The sequence below is a fragment of the Schistocerca americana genome, chromosome 3 (assembly GCF_021461395.2).
Source record: "Schistocerca americana isolate TAMUIC-IGC-003095 chromosome 3, iqSchAmer2.1, whole genome shotgun sequence".
NCBI classification, from domain to species: Eukaryota; Metazoa; Arthropoda; class Insecta; order Orthoptera; family Acrididae; genus Schistocerca; species Schistocerca americana.
Genome location: NC_060121.1, coordinates 426996126 through 427013359, shown reverse-complemented (window position 1 = coordinate 427013359; position 17234 = coordinate 426996126). Strand labels below are relative to the sequence as shown.

General features: G+C 40.6%; 1 protein-coding gene across 1 annotated transcript in view; it reads left to right on the top strand.

Annotated features, from left to right (window-relative positions):
- The window catches only part of LOC124607012 (solute carrier family 22 member 7-like), a 121283-nt gene that overhangs the window by 6190 nt on the left and 97859 nt on the right, over nucleotides 1-17234 (top strand). The window contains exon 2 of the mRNA XM_047139166.1: nucleotides 16283-16530. Within this exon, the coding sequence (XP_046995122.1) occupies nucleotides 16301-16530 (230 nt within the window). The 5' untranslated portion in view covers nucleotides 16283-16300. The remainder of the gene's footprint in view (nucleotides 1-16282; nucleotides 16531-17234) is intronic.

The window sequence follows — 17234 nt, the reverse complement described above, 5'->3', positions numbered from 1 at the left end:
TAGATGTAGAAGAAACCAATGTTAACGGCTTCTGGATGATAACATTTGCCGATAAAAGAAAAACATGGTTACCAGCTCGACAACATTCCCACTTAGGACAATTCATCGAGAACATTATGCTCACCGGATGGAAAACCGTCAATCAGGTACATCAATTAATGATAGACATGCAACACAGGAAAATAGTGAAACACGTTCTAGCTTAATGTCAATTTATTTCCATTGCAGAAATATGAATCGATGTTTAGGTAGATCCAGAACTAGTTACTTTACCCTACTTCAAGGTAGGAGATCCACAGAACCTTTGGCGTCGGCTAGAGATGTTTCCAATTTTCAAGCAAGTTAAGACTAATTGTGAATCATTGCTACTATTTTAGTTTTCTAAGAAAAACCAGTACTCAACTAGAGTTAACATAAAGTTGTATGTTCCTTGGATACTTTGGGTGGACTAATTACTGCAATGTATGAAAAAACTTCTTATGTGGGACTGACCATTTCATGACCTGGAAAAGTTCAGGTCTGGTGAGAAAACAAAAAATGGAAACGCAAGGTTTGACATGCCAAAACGAAAAAATGAGAAAAAACATAAAGAATTTGAGTTAAAAATATATAACCACTTCGATGTACTAAAAAATGTAGAAGATGAAGAAGACATGGAGAAGATATGTCACTCTCTGAAGACAGACGCGGGAATAAAGTGCTGGGTAGAAAGAAGAAACAAGAATAGAGAAGATCGTTTAATGAGGAATGCAAGATATAGTCAAGAGAAGGAAGAAAGCACGTGAGTTATGGCTACAGGGTACAGATAATGAAACACTGAAGAAAGCATATCAGGATGCGCGTAGAGCGACATCAAGAGTACTGAGAACTGAAGAGAGAAAATGCCTGAAAAAAACTGTTGAAAATTTGGAAGTGGACAGCTGAAATGCTGACAGTAGGAGATTGAATGAACACGTGAAAACTGCAAGAAAAGCGTTCCACGTATGTAGTCAGTACATCAGTGACAAAAATGGAAACATGATCGTGGACGCTGAATCAGAGCAATGGGAAGAATATTGCAGTGAGCTACTCCACTGTCCTAAACAAGAGGTGAGTTTCATTGAAAACAAAGAAGAAACAAATAACACAAATTGACATCACGGTGGAGGACATAGTGAAAGCCATACGGAAGATGAAGAGCAATAAAGCGCCATGAGATGATGTCGTCTACGCAGAAGTGTTGAAGTACGGAAGAAGTATATTAAAGACGGACAGTTGGAAGATGGTAGTATTTTGTCCAGTATACAAGAAAGGAAGCAAGGTGGATTGCTCTAACTAGTGATGATTACTTAACGTGGATTACAAGGTCCTTTCTAGAATTATGCGATGCATTCAATAAGTAATGCAAGACTTTGTTCTGAAAGCAGGTTGGTATTATTCAGGATACCCATAACAAATATTATTATCCATTATTTGGGCTGCAAAACCCAAAGTGACGACCTTGCGCCACCTAGCTGGCGGGCTTGTATGTCCGCGTGGTACCACACACTGCTCGACGTCGGAGCCAAGGTCTTGCTGCATCAATACCCTCCCCATCATCCACGTACTGCTTCTCTCGGAGTGCTTCATTCATTGGACCATACAGATGGGACGTGTGAGATTAGGTCTGTAGGTCTGCTGAGGAAGAACTCTGCAATGAAATTCTGTGAACTCATCTCAGAGAGCAGACTTGTTTGAGGGCTTGCGCTATCAAGGAGAAGTTCTTTTGCATATATGTGGCGACGAACACGCTGAAGTCCAACAGTGCACGAGTCACAGCTGCGTGCGCCTGGCCGGTTCACGGGATATGGGACAGGTTTGCGAGAGCTAGTTGCGATGACGACAAAGGCCTTGCGCAACGACTCTTCGTGGTTTTGTTCACTGTCAGGTCTCTATAGACATTCTACAAGCGCCTATTAACATTTGCGATGGTCTGGTTGTCCGCCAAAAGGAAAACAGTGGCAGCTCTCTGCTTGGAACGCACCTCCCTAACAGAAGTCATTCTGAAGGCTACGTGTAGCGCCGACACCTATCGGAAATTCTAGAACCAGAGGGGCTGAAAGGGGAGTATACCACGATGTCCCATAGCAAACTTTGCCTTTTTTTAACCTAAATTGGCCGAGAAGAAAATGTGTTGCACTTTCTATTGAGTGCCCCTCGCATTTTGGAAAAGATCAATCCATTTGCACAAAATATTGTGGGGGAATATCAGACCGGGTTCAGTCCAAATAGTTCAGCCACTGACAATGTGTTTGCTCTTAGGCAAATTCTTGAGAAATTTCGGAAAAGAGACAGAAGAGTACTGGTATTGTTCGTAGATCTCCAAACATCGCTTATAATGTATTGTCCGGAAGGAGTTCCGAACCCCAAATAAGCTCGTTGATATGATTAGAGTACGTATGAGTGAAACATAAGCGATACTAAGAACTGGAGGAACTAACTCATCACCTTTCCCCACAAGAAATGTTTTAGAGAGAGAGAGAGAGAGAGAGAGAGAGAGAGAGATGCAGTGTCATGTGTACTATATAATCTCAACACGCAGAAAGTCGTAAGAGGGAGTTAAGTTGAAAAGTGTAATAGGCAACGATTGGGAAGCAGCAGATTCCAGACATTTGCTTACGCAGACGACATGGTTTTACTGAGAGAGAGTCGATAAGATCTTGGGGAGATTTATAGATGGACTGCCATAGCAGCAAGTAAAGAAGATCTGCTCATCAATAAACAGAAAGTGGAAGATATGTAGGTAGGCAGAACTAAATATGCGCAAGAACTCACAATCAACGGAAGCACGTTCAAGTCTCTTGACCAGTTCAGGTACCTTGGAGATTGGTAGAATTCTTGAAATCAAATACCCATAGATTTAAACGAAAGAATCTCTGCTGGCTCCAGATCTCTATAAGCCCTCACATATACATTCCAGTCCAGCACAATATAACATTCTGCGGAAACTGGAGATCTACAAGCCGTTATACACCCCACTGTACTCTACGGCTCACAAAGCTGGACACTAACTAAATGGGAGAGGCAGAAGCTGCTAACTTTCGAAATAACGGCAATGAGTAGAGTCTGAGACCCGATGAGAGGCGGAGAGACTTCGTGAGCAAGAAAGAATAGTGAAATTCATGGTACCAGGAGCGAGTCCCCTCGTTTTACATTATCAAAAGGCAAACGAATTCATTGGGAGATAATGTAATCCGTATGCCAGAAACCTGAGTACCTGAGCAAGCTTTCATTGTTACGTTACAATAAAAAGATGTTAAGCGGCTTGTTGAGAAGATTCTACTGATACATGGTTACCATTCTTTAGTTTTATTAGAAATGTATACTTATTTATCATTTATTACTCAAGCTAATTAACGTCGTTGGTTTTGACAAAGGTACAGTAAATGTACTTAGAAGCACCGAAATTTTTCGACTTCATGCAGCTTTGGTAAAAATTACAAGTTTTGGTGAAAGCATGTCACAGAGACGTTCCCGTTCAAACACTCTTGTTGTAGTAGTTATTTATGAATTGAAACACCCAACATGAGACCGCCACGCAACTCAGTGCCTGCTCCATATCTTACCTATTTGCGCAGATGTTTGTGCTTGGAATGAATCACCACAAATCTCTCGCAGCTACACGACACGTTTCAATCTACTTTGAGCGGGTACCATCTCTGAAAGGATGTTTTGAAGGAGCACTTGCTGGTGTGCAGTTTCACAAAAAATCAAAAGAAAAGTCAAAAATTTTAACAAAAACTTCCAGAAGTAGCAACACGTTTACAAAATTCAATCACCAGGACCACAAAGTCTTAACTTGCTTAAAAATTGGTAATATCTCCAGCCGACGCCCAAGATTTTGTGGATCTCCTACCTTGCAGTAAGGTAAAGTAACTAGTCCTGGAGCTACCTAAACATCGATTCATATTTCTCCAATGGAAATAAATTGACATAAGACGTTTTTTCATACATTGCAGTAATTAGTCCACATGAAGTATCCAAGGAACATAAAAATTTATATTAACTGGCGTTGAGTAATGGTATTTCTTAAAAAAACTAAAATAGTAGCAATGATTCACAATTAGACCCCCGGCACTAGTTGAGGATCAGTTAATGAAAATGATTCCGTTTCTTGATGATAGCAGAAAATGTCATGAGAGGTAGGTCGGTCTGCGGCGGATATGGCTACAACATTCTCTGGTGAAATTATTCGGTGTGATCCACGTCTGGTGGCCTGGACTAAGTGAGGATCAAAACTGTGGATATGACTGAAAATGAAAATTTTGTAGACACGAGATGTTATTAAATGTAGAAATGGAAATTACAATATTCAAACAAAGTTACAGATGCAACAGTGTTCAATTTTAAGAAGTTAGCTGTTCTAAGTTAGTCTTAGGCCTATTTGCAATTTTCACTTAGGAAATATTTTGCTCTAGCACTGTTTGCCAAATACTGACGTGTTTGGTGATACCACACTTTGTACTTACTGCACAGGATGCAGCCTTCTCCTCTGCCTATACTCCACCACATATTTCACAGGCAGCGTCACGTCTTCGTCTCTCTCTGAACTTTCGTATGACGTTTCACGTCTCCTTTTTCCAGGTTCTTTTTTCTTTTCTTCTTTTATTTCTCTTTTTACTTTTCTTCCATCTCCTTTAGGTACTCAAGTGACGTCACTCATCTTGTACTGGTGACTCGACTCTTCTTGAGTGCCTTGTCACGTCCTCCTCTGGTGTCAGCATATCTTCCATTACCTGCACCACTGGCGGAATTGGGGGTCTTTCCTCTTTCGTTGAATTAAAGTCCGGGTTGTGGGTCACCTTCTCGCACAGTAGTAGTAGTAGTAGTAGTAGTAGCTTTATTCATCCATAGATATCTTTTTACAAGGACATAGGACATGTCAAAGTATTTACAAGTTTAGACCAATTTAAAATAAGCTAATTCGTACACACATATATTTACAGGCTTCTAGCTAGAAAAAATCATTAGCTTTACTCCTGATATACAATACTTTTTTTACAGATAACTTATTTAATAATTTAATGCCACACTGTTCACTCATATCTCACTATCAGTCACTGCACACACTATACGCACATTGTTTCATAATACTTCACTCATTACAGACACACACACACACACACACACACACACACACACACAGATGATCTGTGGGCCATTTTCTGTATTGCAATTCCGTTTGCTATCCTGAAAAAACTGAGTCTGCATCCCTCCATAACGAGTGAAATGTTGAGCTCAGAAAGAGGAAGAGGTGTTAGTATTGTGCTATGCATAGCTTGGGGGGTAAGTATTTCTAGAGAGGAAAAAAGAAGGAAAAAACATAAAGTAAAGGTGTTACGTGGAATGTTGGATGTTTTATAATCATTATTATTATTATTTATTTGTATAACATTTTTATCTATTTGAAGTATGTGTTATCTCTACTCTTCGTACCCTATCTGCTAGGTACGATCGAAACCAGTCATTAGCTACCCCTCTTATTCATCATGCTTCTAATTTATTAAATAGAATCTTGGGGTCGACTGCAGCAAACGCCTTAGAAAGATCCAAAAATATTCCTGTGACACACTCGTCTTTATCAAAAGCATCAAGTACAACTTTTGTAAATTCTACTATGGCTGACTCCATATTTTTGCCACTTCGAAAAAAAACTGTGATTCACTTAAAAGATTGTATTTATTCAGGTATTTCATTAATCTGTCTTTCATAATTGCTTCTATTATTTTTGAGAATGCTGACAACAGGGAAATGGGCCGGTAATTTTTTATGTCTGCTGCATTACCTTTCTTAAGTAAAGGTACAACTCTTGCCTGTTTTAATTCCCTTGGAAATGTGTCCCTGATGTGAAGGATTCATTTATCATATTTGTTAAGGGGCCTTGTATATTCCTTATGCATTGTTTCAGTACACACATTGGTACATCATCTAAGCCTACTGACTTTTTATTTTTTAGTTTTTAGACAGTTTTATTGACTTCATTCACTGTGGTTGTTAGTAACATCATTGTATTTAGTGCAACATTATTTACAGGTGTTATTTTTGTTTTGGGGAATTTTTGCTGTAACTTCTCTGCAATACTTGGAAAACCCTCGTTTACATAGTTTCCTAAGTGTTGTGGATCATTTATTACCTTATCCTCCTCCCTTAGCAGTATGTTATTCTGTAGTTGTTTGCCTCACCCCGTTTCCTTTTTTATAACATCCCAGACTGCTTTGCTTTTATTCTCTGCATTATATATTATTTTGTCATTAAATGACTTTTTTGCAGCTATCGGCACCTTCCTATAGATCTTTTTGTAACTATGATAGAAATTTAAGAATTCTGGATCATTGCAAATCTTTTTCATGGAACTGTGGTGTTTAAGTGTTTGGGAGGACTTCTTAATACCTGCTGTTATCCATCTGTTTTTGTAAGATGTTGATACAGACATGCATTCTTTTGGAAATGCCTTTTCAGAGTTCAATTTAAACAATGTGGAGAATTTAGATAATTTCATATTCACATTGTTTTCCTTGTACACTTCATCCCAGCTATGTTTCTCTAGTTCTTTTGAAAAATCTTTTATTCTTATTTCTGATAGATGTCTTTTGTAGACTTGTAGTGTAGGGAATGATTCTATGTCTGATTTTACTGTTGTTATTTGACAAAGATGGTCTATAGTCCGAGATCTTTTACAGCTACGTTATATTTTTTCCTGTCCATATTTGTGGCCACATGGTCAATTACCGATGCAGTCATTGTAGTTACCCTTGTTGACTATTGTCGGATAGGGACATGCCAAAACTTTGAAGCATGTTTATAGAAGTGTCGCTGGATACATTTATGATGTTAGTGTTGATGTTAATGCCCCCACACAGAATTATGTTGACCTTTGTACTGGAGACTTTACCTAGAACTGCTGTTAATTTATTGAAAAAAGTGTCCACACTACCACTGGGAGCTCTATACACACGAAATGATTGATTTCTTGGTGATATCAAGACCTGTTAATTCAATAGCTGATATTTCAAAGTGTTTGTCTTCACTTACTGTACTGAAGTCATGTCTTGATTTGAACTGTGTTCATTTTCTGATATATATGCATTCTCCTCCACCCTTTGAAGTAGTTCTGCAGTAAGAGTTTGCCCTTTCATATAATGATAATACTACATGTTGGATTTCTGTGTCTCTACACCAGTGCTCAGTAATACAAACTACTGTGCAGTTCAAAGACTGCTCAACTTCTAATAGCTGTATTTTATTTTTTTATTGATTGCATGTTTTGATGGGGGATTGTTAAGTCTGTGAAATGCCCCAAGATACTCTTTCCAATGGTTTGTTTTTCTCTGTGACATCTAGTATGTGTGATATTTGAAGTGTTAAAATCTGTCTTGTGAGTGATTGTTTCAGTATTTTTTTAACTGCTTGACATACTCTTTAGGTAGGGGAACCTGTTGTCTGGATTTATCCTAAAAAATACCAGTAGGTGCAGATGTAGGTCGGTTATCTTCCATCAACCAAGACGAACAGTAGAAGGATCCAATAGCCAGACACCACTGACTCGAAATCCACTGTGTATGTTCCTAAGAGTCACAGCTATATGCTACGCTGGAGTCGGCATCTTGCCGGAGTCTATCTGTTTATGTATTTGTTTCTCCTCATTGGTTTGTGGCGCACTTCCGAGAAACTTTTCTTCAGGGGCCCAAAGACGCCAATATCCAGTGGCTGGAATAAGCGAGTAGTTGGAGGAGGGAACATCGGGGAATGAATGCCATTTTCTCTAGCCAGAAGCAAAGTTCCTGGCTTGCCCCAGCTGGGATCACAGTATTCGTAAAAGTGCTTCTTCTTTTCTCGAAAGTGTCTTTAATTTCTCATAGACAGCACTTATCATGCACACTACTATAGTCAGACATTTCTCTTCTAGTCATTTCTGTTTTGCCATTTTGCACTTCCGGTTTGTTTCATTTTTTAGACGTCTGTACTCCCTTTTCTCTGCTTTGTGTGTTGCGTTTTTGTATTTTCTCCTTTCCCACTTACAGTCAATATCTCTTGCCATAGCCAAGGATTTATTTTGGGTCTTGTGTTTTGGGCTTTTCTGATGGCTTTAGTTTTACACCTTTCAAATATATACATTCAACTTCTGTCGTATTCCTTATCATTGTTTCACTCAGTCGTTGCCTAATGCTCCCTTTGAAACCTTCCGCAACCAGTGATTCTTTTAGTAAAACTAGATCCCATGTAATGTCTTACAATTTCTTAAGTTTTAGCCAACAGTTCACAAACAACAGAATTTAACCGCTAGAAATACTTTTCAGTTTAAATCTGGTTTTGCAATCTTTGACTTACCATCGAGTAATCTCACAACTTTCCGGTGTCTGCAGGTCCTTTACACGTATCATTATTCCCTCATGATTCTGATACCTAGTATTGGCCATGAAAAAACTGTACTCTTTTTCTGCTAGTGTCAAAAGGTTCCGGCAAAATATTACAATTCAGAAATAACGTGTTAGAAATCCCTACCCATCGACTGATATGTATTTTGTTACGTATATTTTGTATTGTACTTGGGTAACTTATCGCTCTTTTAGTAACTGTAACTCATTTGTTTTAGTATGGAGCAGTACACTACTACTTCCACACCCAGCAGTAGATTTCACTGCAATATTGCAGTAAATCGAAGAAAGACGAAGGTAATGAGAAGTAGCAGAAATGAGAACAGCGAGAAGCTTAACATCAGAATTGATGGTCACAAAGTAGATGAAGTTAGGGAATTCCACTACCTAGGCAGCAAAATAACCAATGACGGACGGAGCAAAAATCATACTAGCACTGGCAAAAAGGGCGTTCCTGGCGAAGATAACTAGTGTCAATCATAGGCCTTAATTTGAGGAAGAAATTTCTAAGAACGTACGTTTTGCACACAGCAGTTTATGGTAGTGAAACATGGACTGTGGGAAAAGCAGAACAGAAGAGTATCGAAGCATTTGAGATATGATGCTACAGACGACTGTTGGAAATTAGGTGGACTGATAAGGTAAGAAATGAGGAGGCTCTGCGCGGAATCGGAGAGGAAAGGGATAAATGGAAAACATTAGCTAGGAGAAGGGACACGATGATAGGACATCCGTTAAGACATCAGGGAATGGCTTCCATGGTACCAGAGGGAGCTGTAGAGGACAAAAACTGTAGAGGAAGACAGCCATTAGAATATATCCAGCAAATAACTGAGGACGTAGGTTGCAAGTGCTATTCTGAGATGAAGAGGTTAGCGCAGGACACGATTTCGTGGCGGATCGCATCAAACGAGTCAGAAGACTGATGATTAAAAAAAATGTATTTCATCCGTGATCCTGCAGTCGAATAACCCAAGCCTTGGCATGTAATGCGAATTATTAAGTGACACAATTTAAAATATTATTAGTAATAATTATTAATAGAACAGTTGGATTACAATGAATAATTGATGTAGGCTGCAACTAAACATAGGATGAACTGATTTACTGAATCAGAGAAAACATCGAAGCTAATAAGAATGGTGGTCCTATAGTGTTTGATTTAAATATGCAAAAGAGTTAATAATGTTTTTAAATGATTTTGTGATGCCCTCAGCTGACATTTTTTTCATTTTATGTACGATTGTAAATTTCGGCTTTAGGTGCTTTTCAATTATCAAATATACAAAATGTCAGCTCAACGCATCATCAAATCATTTAAAAAATCATTCAGCTGCTGACTATCAAAATGACGGTTGTAAAATGATCAGTGATCCTCGAGTGCAGTAAAGTTTGTACAATGCGTAAAGTGAGGGGCACCATAATCTCCATAGGCTAGCTGAGCAGCCCTTGTTACAAAAACGATGTTTCTGACACGAAGTTCCACATCACATAAAAGTTAAAATATTTGATAGAATTCCACTCTAAATGCATCCAAATCGTACGCCCAGTCGCCACAGAGTATCTTCAACAGCTACATGAATCCTTCCTAGCTCCCCAGAAGCAATCAGAACGGTTTAGATGCGTTCCCCCACCATAAAGGCCAGTTTTACTTAATATCTACACTGCTTAACAATTGCTAACAACTTACTGACACTTGCTAATGAACATCTGCCAATTGTTACGGAACAACGAACAATTGCTAGTGAACACTCTACCAATGCAATAAAAGAAAATGTAGAGAGCAGGACGTGTTCACAGCAGCGAAACCTATGCACGAACGCACCGTGTGCATTCTACAGTTCAAGGAGTAAGGTGTTTGGCGAAGCTTGTTGTGGAAAAAATTAGAGTGACATTCCATGTGGTACGATAATATGTCAGAAAGACAACATTTGAGCGCTTGCGGTCGTGGACGAGCAGTTGGACTGTGGCTACAATAATGGTGTGTCGCCAAGTCTCGTATCGCGATTAAGAAAGGCCATTGCATAAGGAAATGCTATGCGAAAGCATGCCACTGGTCGCGGCTGGATCACCACACCGCAAGAGGTTCGATACCTAGCGCTAGTGGCGAAAAGGAAAAGACGTCTCACTTGCAGGCAGGTCGCTGCGGACCTTGCAACCGCTACAAATACAGGTACCGGTACAGTCGTCTCTGCCAGAGTCACTGTTCGGCGATTAAATTAGGCTGCTTTCTACGCAGGGGATCCTGTTAAGGGCGCCCACTCCAACTACACCATCGTCGATAAAGAATTCGTTGGTGAAAGTAGCATGTTGGTTGGAGGTCGGTAGTAGTGGTACCGAGTGATGTTCTCAGACGAGTCCCGCTTCACTGTGGCAAGTGACACTGGCCACCACTTAACGTGGAGAGAGAGAAAGAGGAACACGTTGCACGTCACAAAATGTTCACGGACGTCGTCGGTACAGTATAGGCGGCCCAACACCGCTGCATATCTTTGCGCGAGGTATCGTTACAGCACAGCGATATACCAGGTAGGTTATTCTGGATCGTGTATGCTTGGTTAGCGGCGCGGCACGTACCAACATTCTTTTTATGGACGACAATGTCCGCCCACACAGGACTGCTGAGGTTACGGACATGCTGGAAAGTGAGGATATCGAACTTACGGAATGGGCTCTGTATTCCCCGCATCTAAATTCCATACAGCATGTCTGTGATGCTGTTGGTAGATATTCTCAACGAACTCTAGCTCCCCGAACCGTGTAAGAACTTAAAACGACCGTGAGAGAAGAGTGGGACAATATCCTCCAAGGACTTCTCAAAAGTTTGGTAGGCAGCATGAATAACAGGTACAAAATGTGCATTGGTGCCCAAGGAGGGCATATTATTTACTGAGAAACCGATATCGACCTTCATGTTGGGAGTCTGATCTGTGTCAAACATGAACTTTATTTATGTCGGTTATCCTGCTTTCCCATTTCATGATAGGCGTACCGCTTTTCATTTTAAATATATCACTCCACCTCTACTATTCACAGACATCAAAAAAAGTTTCGCATCACCTCAGTTCCAAGAATTCCGCTTCCTGTACAGAAAATTGGAATAGAGAGCAACATAAACATCATTTCCGCCCATTTTATTGCTAATGAAAACCACACATTGCATGTTGTGCCACCATACAGCGAGACCATCAGAGGTGGTGGTCAGATTGCTCTACACACCGGTACCTCTAACACCCAGTAGCACGTCCTCTTGCTTCGATGCACGCGTGTATTCGTTGTGACATACTATCCACAAATTCATCGAAGTACTGTTGGTCCAGGCATTCCCACTCCTCAACGGCGATTCGGCATAGATCCCTCAGAGTGGTTGGTGAGTCACGTCGTCCATAAGCAGCCCTTTTTTCAATCAATCCCAATGCGCGACAGGATTCATGTCTGGAGAACGTGCTGGCCACCCTAGTCGAGCGATTTCGTTATCCTGAAGGAAGTCATTCACAATATATGCAAGATGGGGGGTGCGAATTGTCGTTCATTAAGACGAATGCCTCGCCAAAATGCTGCCGATATGGTTGCACTACTGGTCGGAGAATGGCATTCACGTATCGTACAGTCGTTACGGCGCCTTCCATGACCACCAGCGGCGTACCTCGGCCCCACATAATGCCACCCCAAAACAGCAGAGAACCTCCACCTTGTTGCACTCGCTGGACACTGTGTCTAAGGCGTTCAGCCTGACCGGATCCCCTCCAAACACGTCTCTGACGATTGTCTGGTTGAAGGCAGAACATGATGGCAATCCTGAGCGGTCCATTGGGTATGTTGTTGGGTCCATCTGTACCGCGCTGCTTGGTGTCTTGATGGCAAAGGTGGCCCTCGCCATGGACGTCGGGAGTGAAGTTGTGCATCATGCAGCCTATTTCGCACAGTTTGAGTCGCAACACGACGTCCTGTGGCTGCACGAAAAAGTTCAACTTGGTTTCGTTGCTGTCAGGGTTTCTCCGAGCCATAATCCGTAAGTAGCGGTCATCCACTGCAGTAGTAGCCCTTGGGCGGCCTGAGCGAGGCATGTCATAGACAGTTCCTGTCTCTCTCTATCTCCTCCATGTCCGAATAACATCGCTTTGGTTCACTCCAGACGCCTGGACACTTCCCTTGTTGAGAGCCCTTCCTGGCGCAAAGTAACAATGCGGACGCGACCGAACCGCGGTATTGACCGTCTAGGCATGGTTGAACTGCAGACAACACGAGCCGTGTACCTCCTTCCTGGTGGAATGACTGGAACTGATGGGCTGTCGGACCCCTTCCGTCTAATAGGTGCCAAAGTTTTGCTTCTCTCCTGGGCTTGTCATCTCTTCTAAAAGACGTCAATAATTGAAATTGGTTTCCTCGTTTAATAATAGGTGTGGGGATATACACATCTGTCTTTTAATTTCTAAAATTTCTTATTGGTTGAGTTTGGCCCCCTTTTCCTCTGTGTTTAGGACTTATACATCTATTGTGTATTTGTGGTTATAGTTCAGGCAATGTTCTCCAAAGGCTGAATAAGGCTTCTTCAATCTCCATCTTCTGTTGTGTTCTTTAAGCCTGGTACAGATTGAGATCCCTGTCTGTCCAATGTAGCAAGACCGACACTCACGGCATGTGATTTTATAAATATTTTTGTTATAGCTGTTTGTTTGTCTTTTGCAATGAACAAGAAACTACTTATTGGCTGAGGTACATAGAAAAACACAGAGAAACCGTTTGCCTTAAAGAAGTTACTTACGCTATTTGATGATTTCCCTATAAAACGTAATCTGCACCATTTCTTTTCCAGTTTGTTTGTGTTTATCATTGGGGACAGTAGCGACGTGGCTTGCTTCTTCATCTTTTCACCTAAAATTTCATCAATGTTGTTGGGGTCAAATTCATTTTTTGTGGCTATTGTTTTAATTTTGTTAAGTTCCTGGTCAAAGTCTTCTTGGGACACAGTGATAGAAAGGAGACGGTGAATCATGTGATGGAATACTGCATGTTTGTAGGTTGTAGGATGTTGTGAGAAAGTGACTGCGAAGGGATCTTTCCGGTAAATTTAAATTTATGGTTATAGTCTTCTATCCTTAAGCTAATGTCCAGGAAATTTATCCATCTCCACGCTGACCTTTATGTTAATGTACCACTGGTTCATATTTTCCACAAATTTATGGAGTTGCCTATTGGAAGCTTTCAATATACAAAGAATATCATCTACATATATGTACCAATACACTACAGGTTTTGCCAGTGGTTCTGTCTTTAGAAAATCAGCATCCCACTTGTGGATGAACATTTCAGCTAGTAAGTGATTGTTTAGTTAAATTAGATAGTATCAGTCTTGACAAATGTACTATGATAGTGCATAGTGCGACATGAGACTTTCCATGCTGCACTCATTTACTGTGTGACTGTGGAGGATACGATGATATGACACATTTTCGTGATAAAGGTGTAAAATAGTAATAGGTCATTAAACAAAATAAATATAAATGTGAGGCATTCATAAATGATAGCTGTCGTGCTAGGTTGTCACCCGGCATTCAGTAATTATTAGTTTTCATTGATCAGTGTAACACTAATAATTTGCTATCAATATTCCTATAGATTTGTCTAAGCGCAGTGAATACGCTGGTGCATTTGTATTTGTGCTGCAATAAACCATCGAATTATTCTGAATTAAGGGATGTTTGAATGTCGCTATTTTCGAACCTGTGGCTTTCACCGCCAATAGACACGTTCCATACTTTCTCCCTGGCACGTTTCCAGTCAGATGTCCTCTCGTCCATCCGCTTTTCTGGCTTACCTGCCTCTGACCACTTCTTCTGTGAGCCAGAGCGGACCATCCTTGAATGACCACCCTTTCGTCATTGACCGCAGCGGCCAACCCCAGCCGGGGTAAATACCTCCCACATCTTCAGACTTTAACATGGCCGAATTCACGACAGCATACCGTTTACCTTACAAGGTTTTCCGATTTTCCCGAAACTGATTAAGACGAATGCTGCGATGAAATCCTTAGAAAACAAAGCAGCCGAATTTCTGTCCCATTCTTGACCCATTCGTCCTAAGGTTCCCACTCTAGCGTACTCGTCAATATGCTGGGCATCCAAAATCCTATCGTCCTTGCTTCGGGACTGCAATTCGCACAGAAGTAAATGATGGGTAGTGATAAACGGAGAAAATAGGAGTATGTTTGATACAGCAATATGATTTTCTGAAGATATAATAGCCGACAAGAAACAAAAGAGATTTAAAATGCATTTGTGGAAGTAACAGGTCTCTTCACAGAAGAAGACGAATCATGCTAAAAGACTAAACCAAAAGGGATTTAATTATCTCCATGGAGAAATTAAACCACAAGTTAGTTTAAGAGACTAGTGGGAGGTGAACCTAACTGAAGGTACGCTTCTGCCTATAAAAATTATAAATTAAGGAAAATAACGGAAGAAAGCATGGCGGATGGACGTAGTGAAAAAAATGTACTACAATTTTAGTGGAGGCTGATAATAGGTGACGTACTGGAGAAAGCTTTTAATATTTTCAGAATTGTTGAAATCTTGCATTTTTCTTGGTGCAGGCTATTTTTTCTACGATAATTGATCATAAAATTCAAAGATATTAAAAACTGTAGTTTTATATTGAATGAAATACAGTCATATTTCTTGAAAGAGCCTAGGGGAACGATGCGGGAGACCCGCACCGCCGTAGTAGGCAAGGTCCTAGTGGAGGTGGTTTGCCATTGCCTTCCAACGACCGTAATGAGGATGAATGATGATGATGACGGCACAACGACACCCACTCATTTCGGACAGGTGAAAATCCCTGACCCCGCCGGGAATCGAGCCCGGAACCCCGTCCTCGGGAAGCGAGAATGCTACCACGAGAACACGAGCGGCTGACCTTTTCCATTATTTTCTGGATTTCAGCGTTAATATATCGAAAACATGTTGGAAAAGCGGTACGTATGCTCCGCCTTGCGTACGTACCTATTTCAAGAGTGTGTCACTGAATCAACAACAACGTCTCTTGGATAGGAAACAGTCCCTCAAAAAGCCATTGTATGTTATCGTAAATACGGATCGGCGTCTGGGTCGTGAAAGAAGTCAAAGACAGACCATTAAGCATTGCCTAACTACACTGTCACCATTATCTTCGTCTTAACGGAAACACATGGTTGTAGCTTTCTATGTAATTGCTGATGTCACTCCAGTTTTTGTTACACGTGACACGGTTAGAATGCACGCTGGGCAGTTTGGCTTGCTGACAGCAGTTAGCGAGGAGTTTTACAGAAGTCATCCGGCCCTCCGGTGTACACAAAGCTAGGTGCAACATACCGCAAGAAACATCGCGCTGTGGAAGAGTGCAAAGTAAGCAGTAATTCTGGTTCTGATATGATGATACACCTGTCGTAAATGCCGACATCACGACTTTTGTATGATAAATAAGTGGAGAAGGAGATCTCAGACAGTTTTCCGTTTAGTGTGATTACTCGTACTTCTGCTATGTTTTCTATGGTAACTTCTTATGCGAAAATATTTGTGACTTATTTCTTGAAGCTGGTTATCAGAGAATGCACTACTTATGTCACATAAATGTAAAAGACTCTCTTACTAGAAAAAGCTCATTCGAACAGATGTTTTGTCTTTTAGCCATAGTTAACAGCAAGAAGCGGGAACACGTCACCCTTACATGTTGTAGGAGTTTTTTCTGTTGCATCCCATTTATTGTAAAATTTTAATTTTTATAGAAGTATTTCGTACAAGATTCTTGTGTAACAGTAACATAATTTAATTTACTTTAATATTGCTACTTGCTGGAATTCATGGGGGAAAATAAATACCAACATTCTATATGGTGAATATGTCGAATTTCAGGATACAGCTAGACACAACATGATTAACGAAAATGTTAGATTTGAAGATATAATAGAAGAACTTGGAAGTGATGGGAAGTTCCAAATACAAATGAACATTATCTTCAATGTCATCGCAATATTCTTTTCAACAATGTCTTCATATGCCAAGATAATTGCTCTGACGGTACCTGAACACTGGTGCCACGTTCCAGGAATAGAAAACACAAATTTAACTCTGGAAATGTGGAAGAATCTTACAATACCAAGGCAAGTAAATACAACGTTTTATTTAGTTAAACGCTTGTTTCTAGTATATTGAAAAAAGTACTCTTGAATGGTATAATAAGAGTAACATGCAATATTTTATAACTTTTGGGTAGTTTAGTTAATCAGTGACAAAATTACACACTGAAATTCACGGTGCTTCACATTGATCTGACCACAACCTATGTTCGACGTCAACGTGCAATAACCACTCGCAGATTGCAGGTGGCAGCACTAGCAGTGTTAGATATGTAATGCATGTAGGGGCATGAGGAAAACAGTGCAGACTTTGCTGCAATGCGAAGAACAGTTCAAATTATCTCACGTCCAAATGGGCGTGGTCATTGGCTTTCGAGGCAGGGCCGGAAGCATTTCTGAAAGGGCTAAGACTGTAAATGTTCGCTCACCACAGCGGTTAAGGCACACCGCACCTGGCAAAATGGCGCTATCCAAAACCGGAGCCAAGACAATTATTTTCTTTCTGTTTTTCTTTTCAAGTTATTGGTCTTTTGAGTGGTTTGACGTGATCCGCCACTAATTCCTCTTCTGTGCCAGCCTTTTCAACTCAGAGCAGCACTTGCAACTTACGTCCTCAATTATTTGCTGGGTGCATTCCAATCTCTGTCTTCCTCTACACTTTTTACCATCTACATCTACCTCCAGTACCGTGGAAGCTATTTCCTGATATCTTAGCAGATGTCATATAG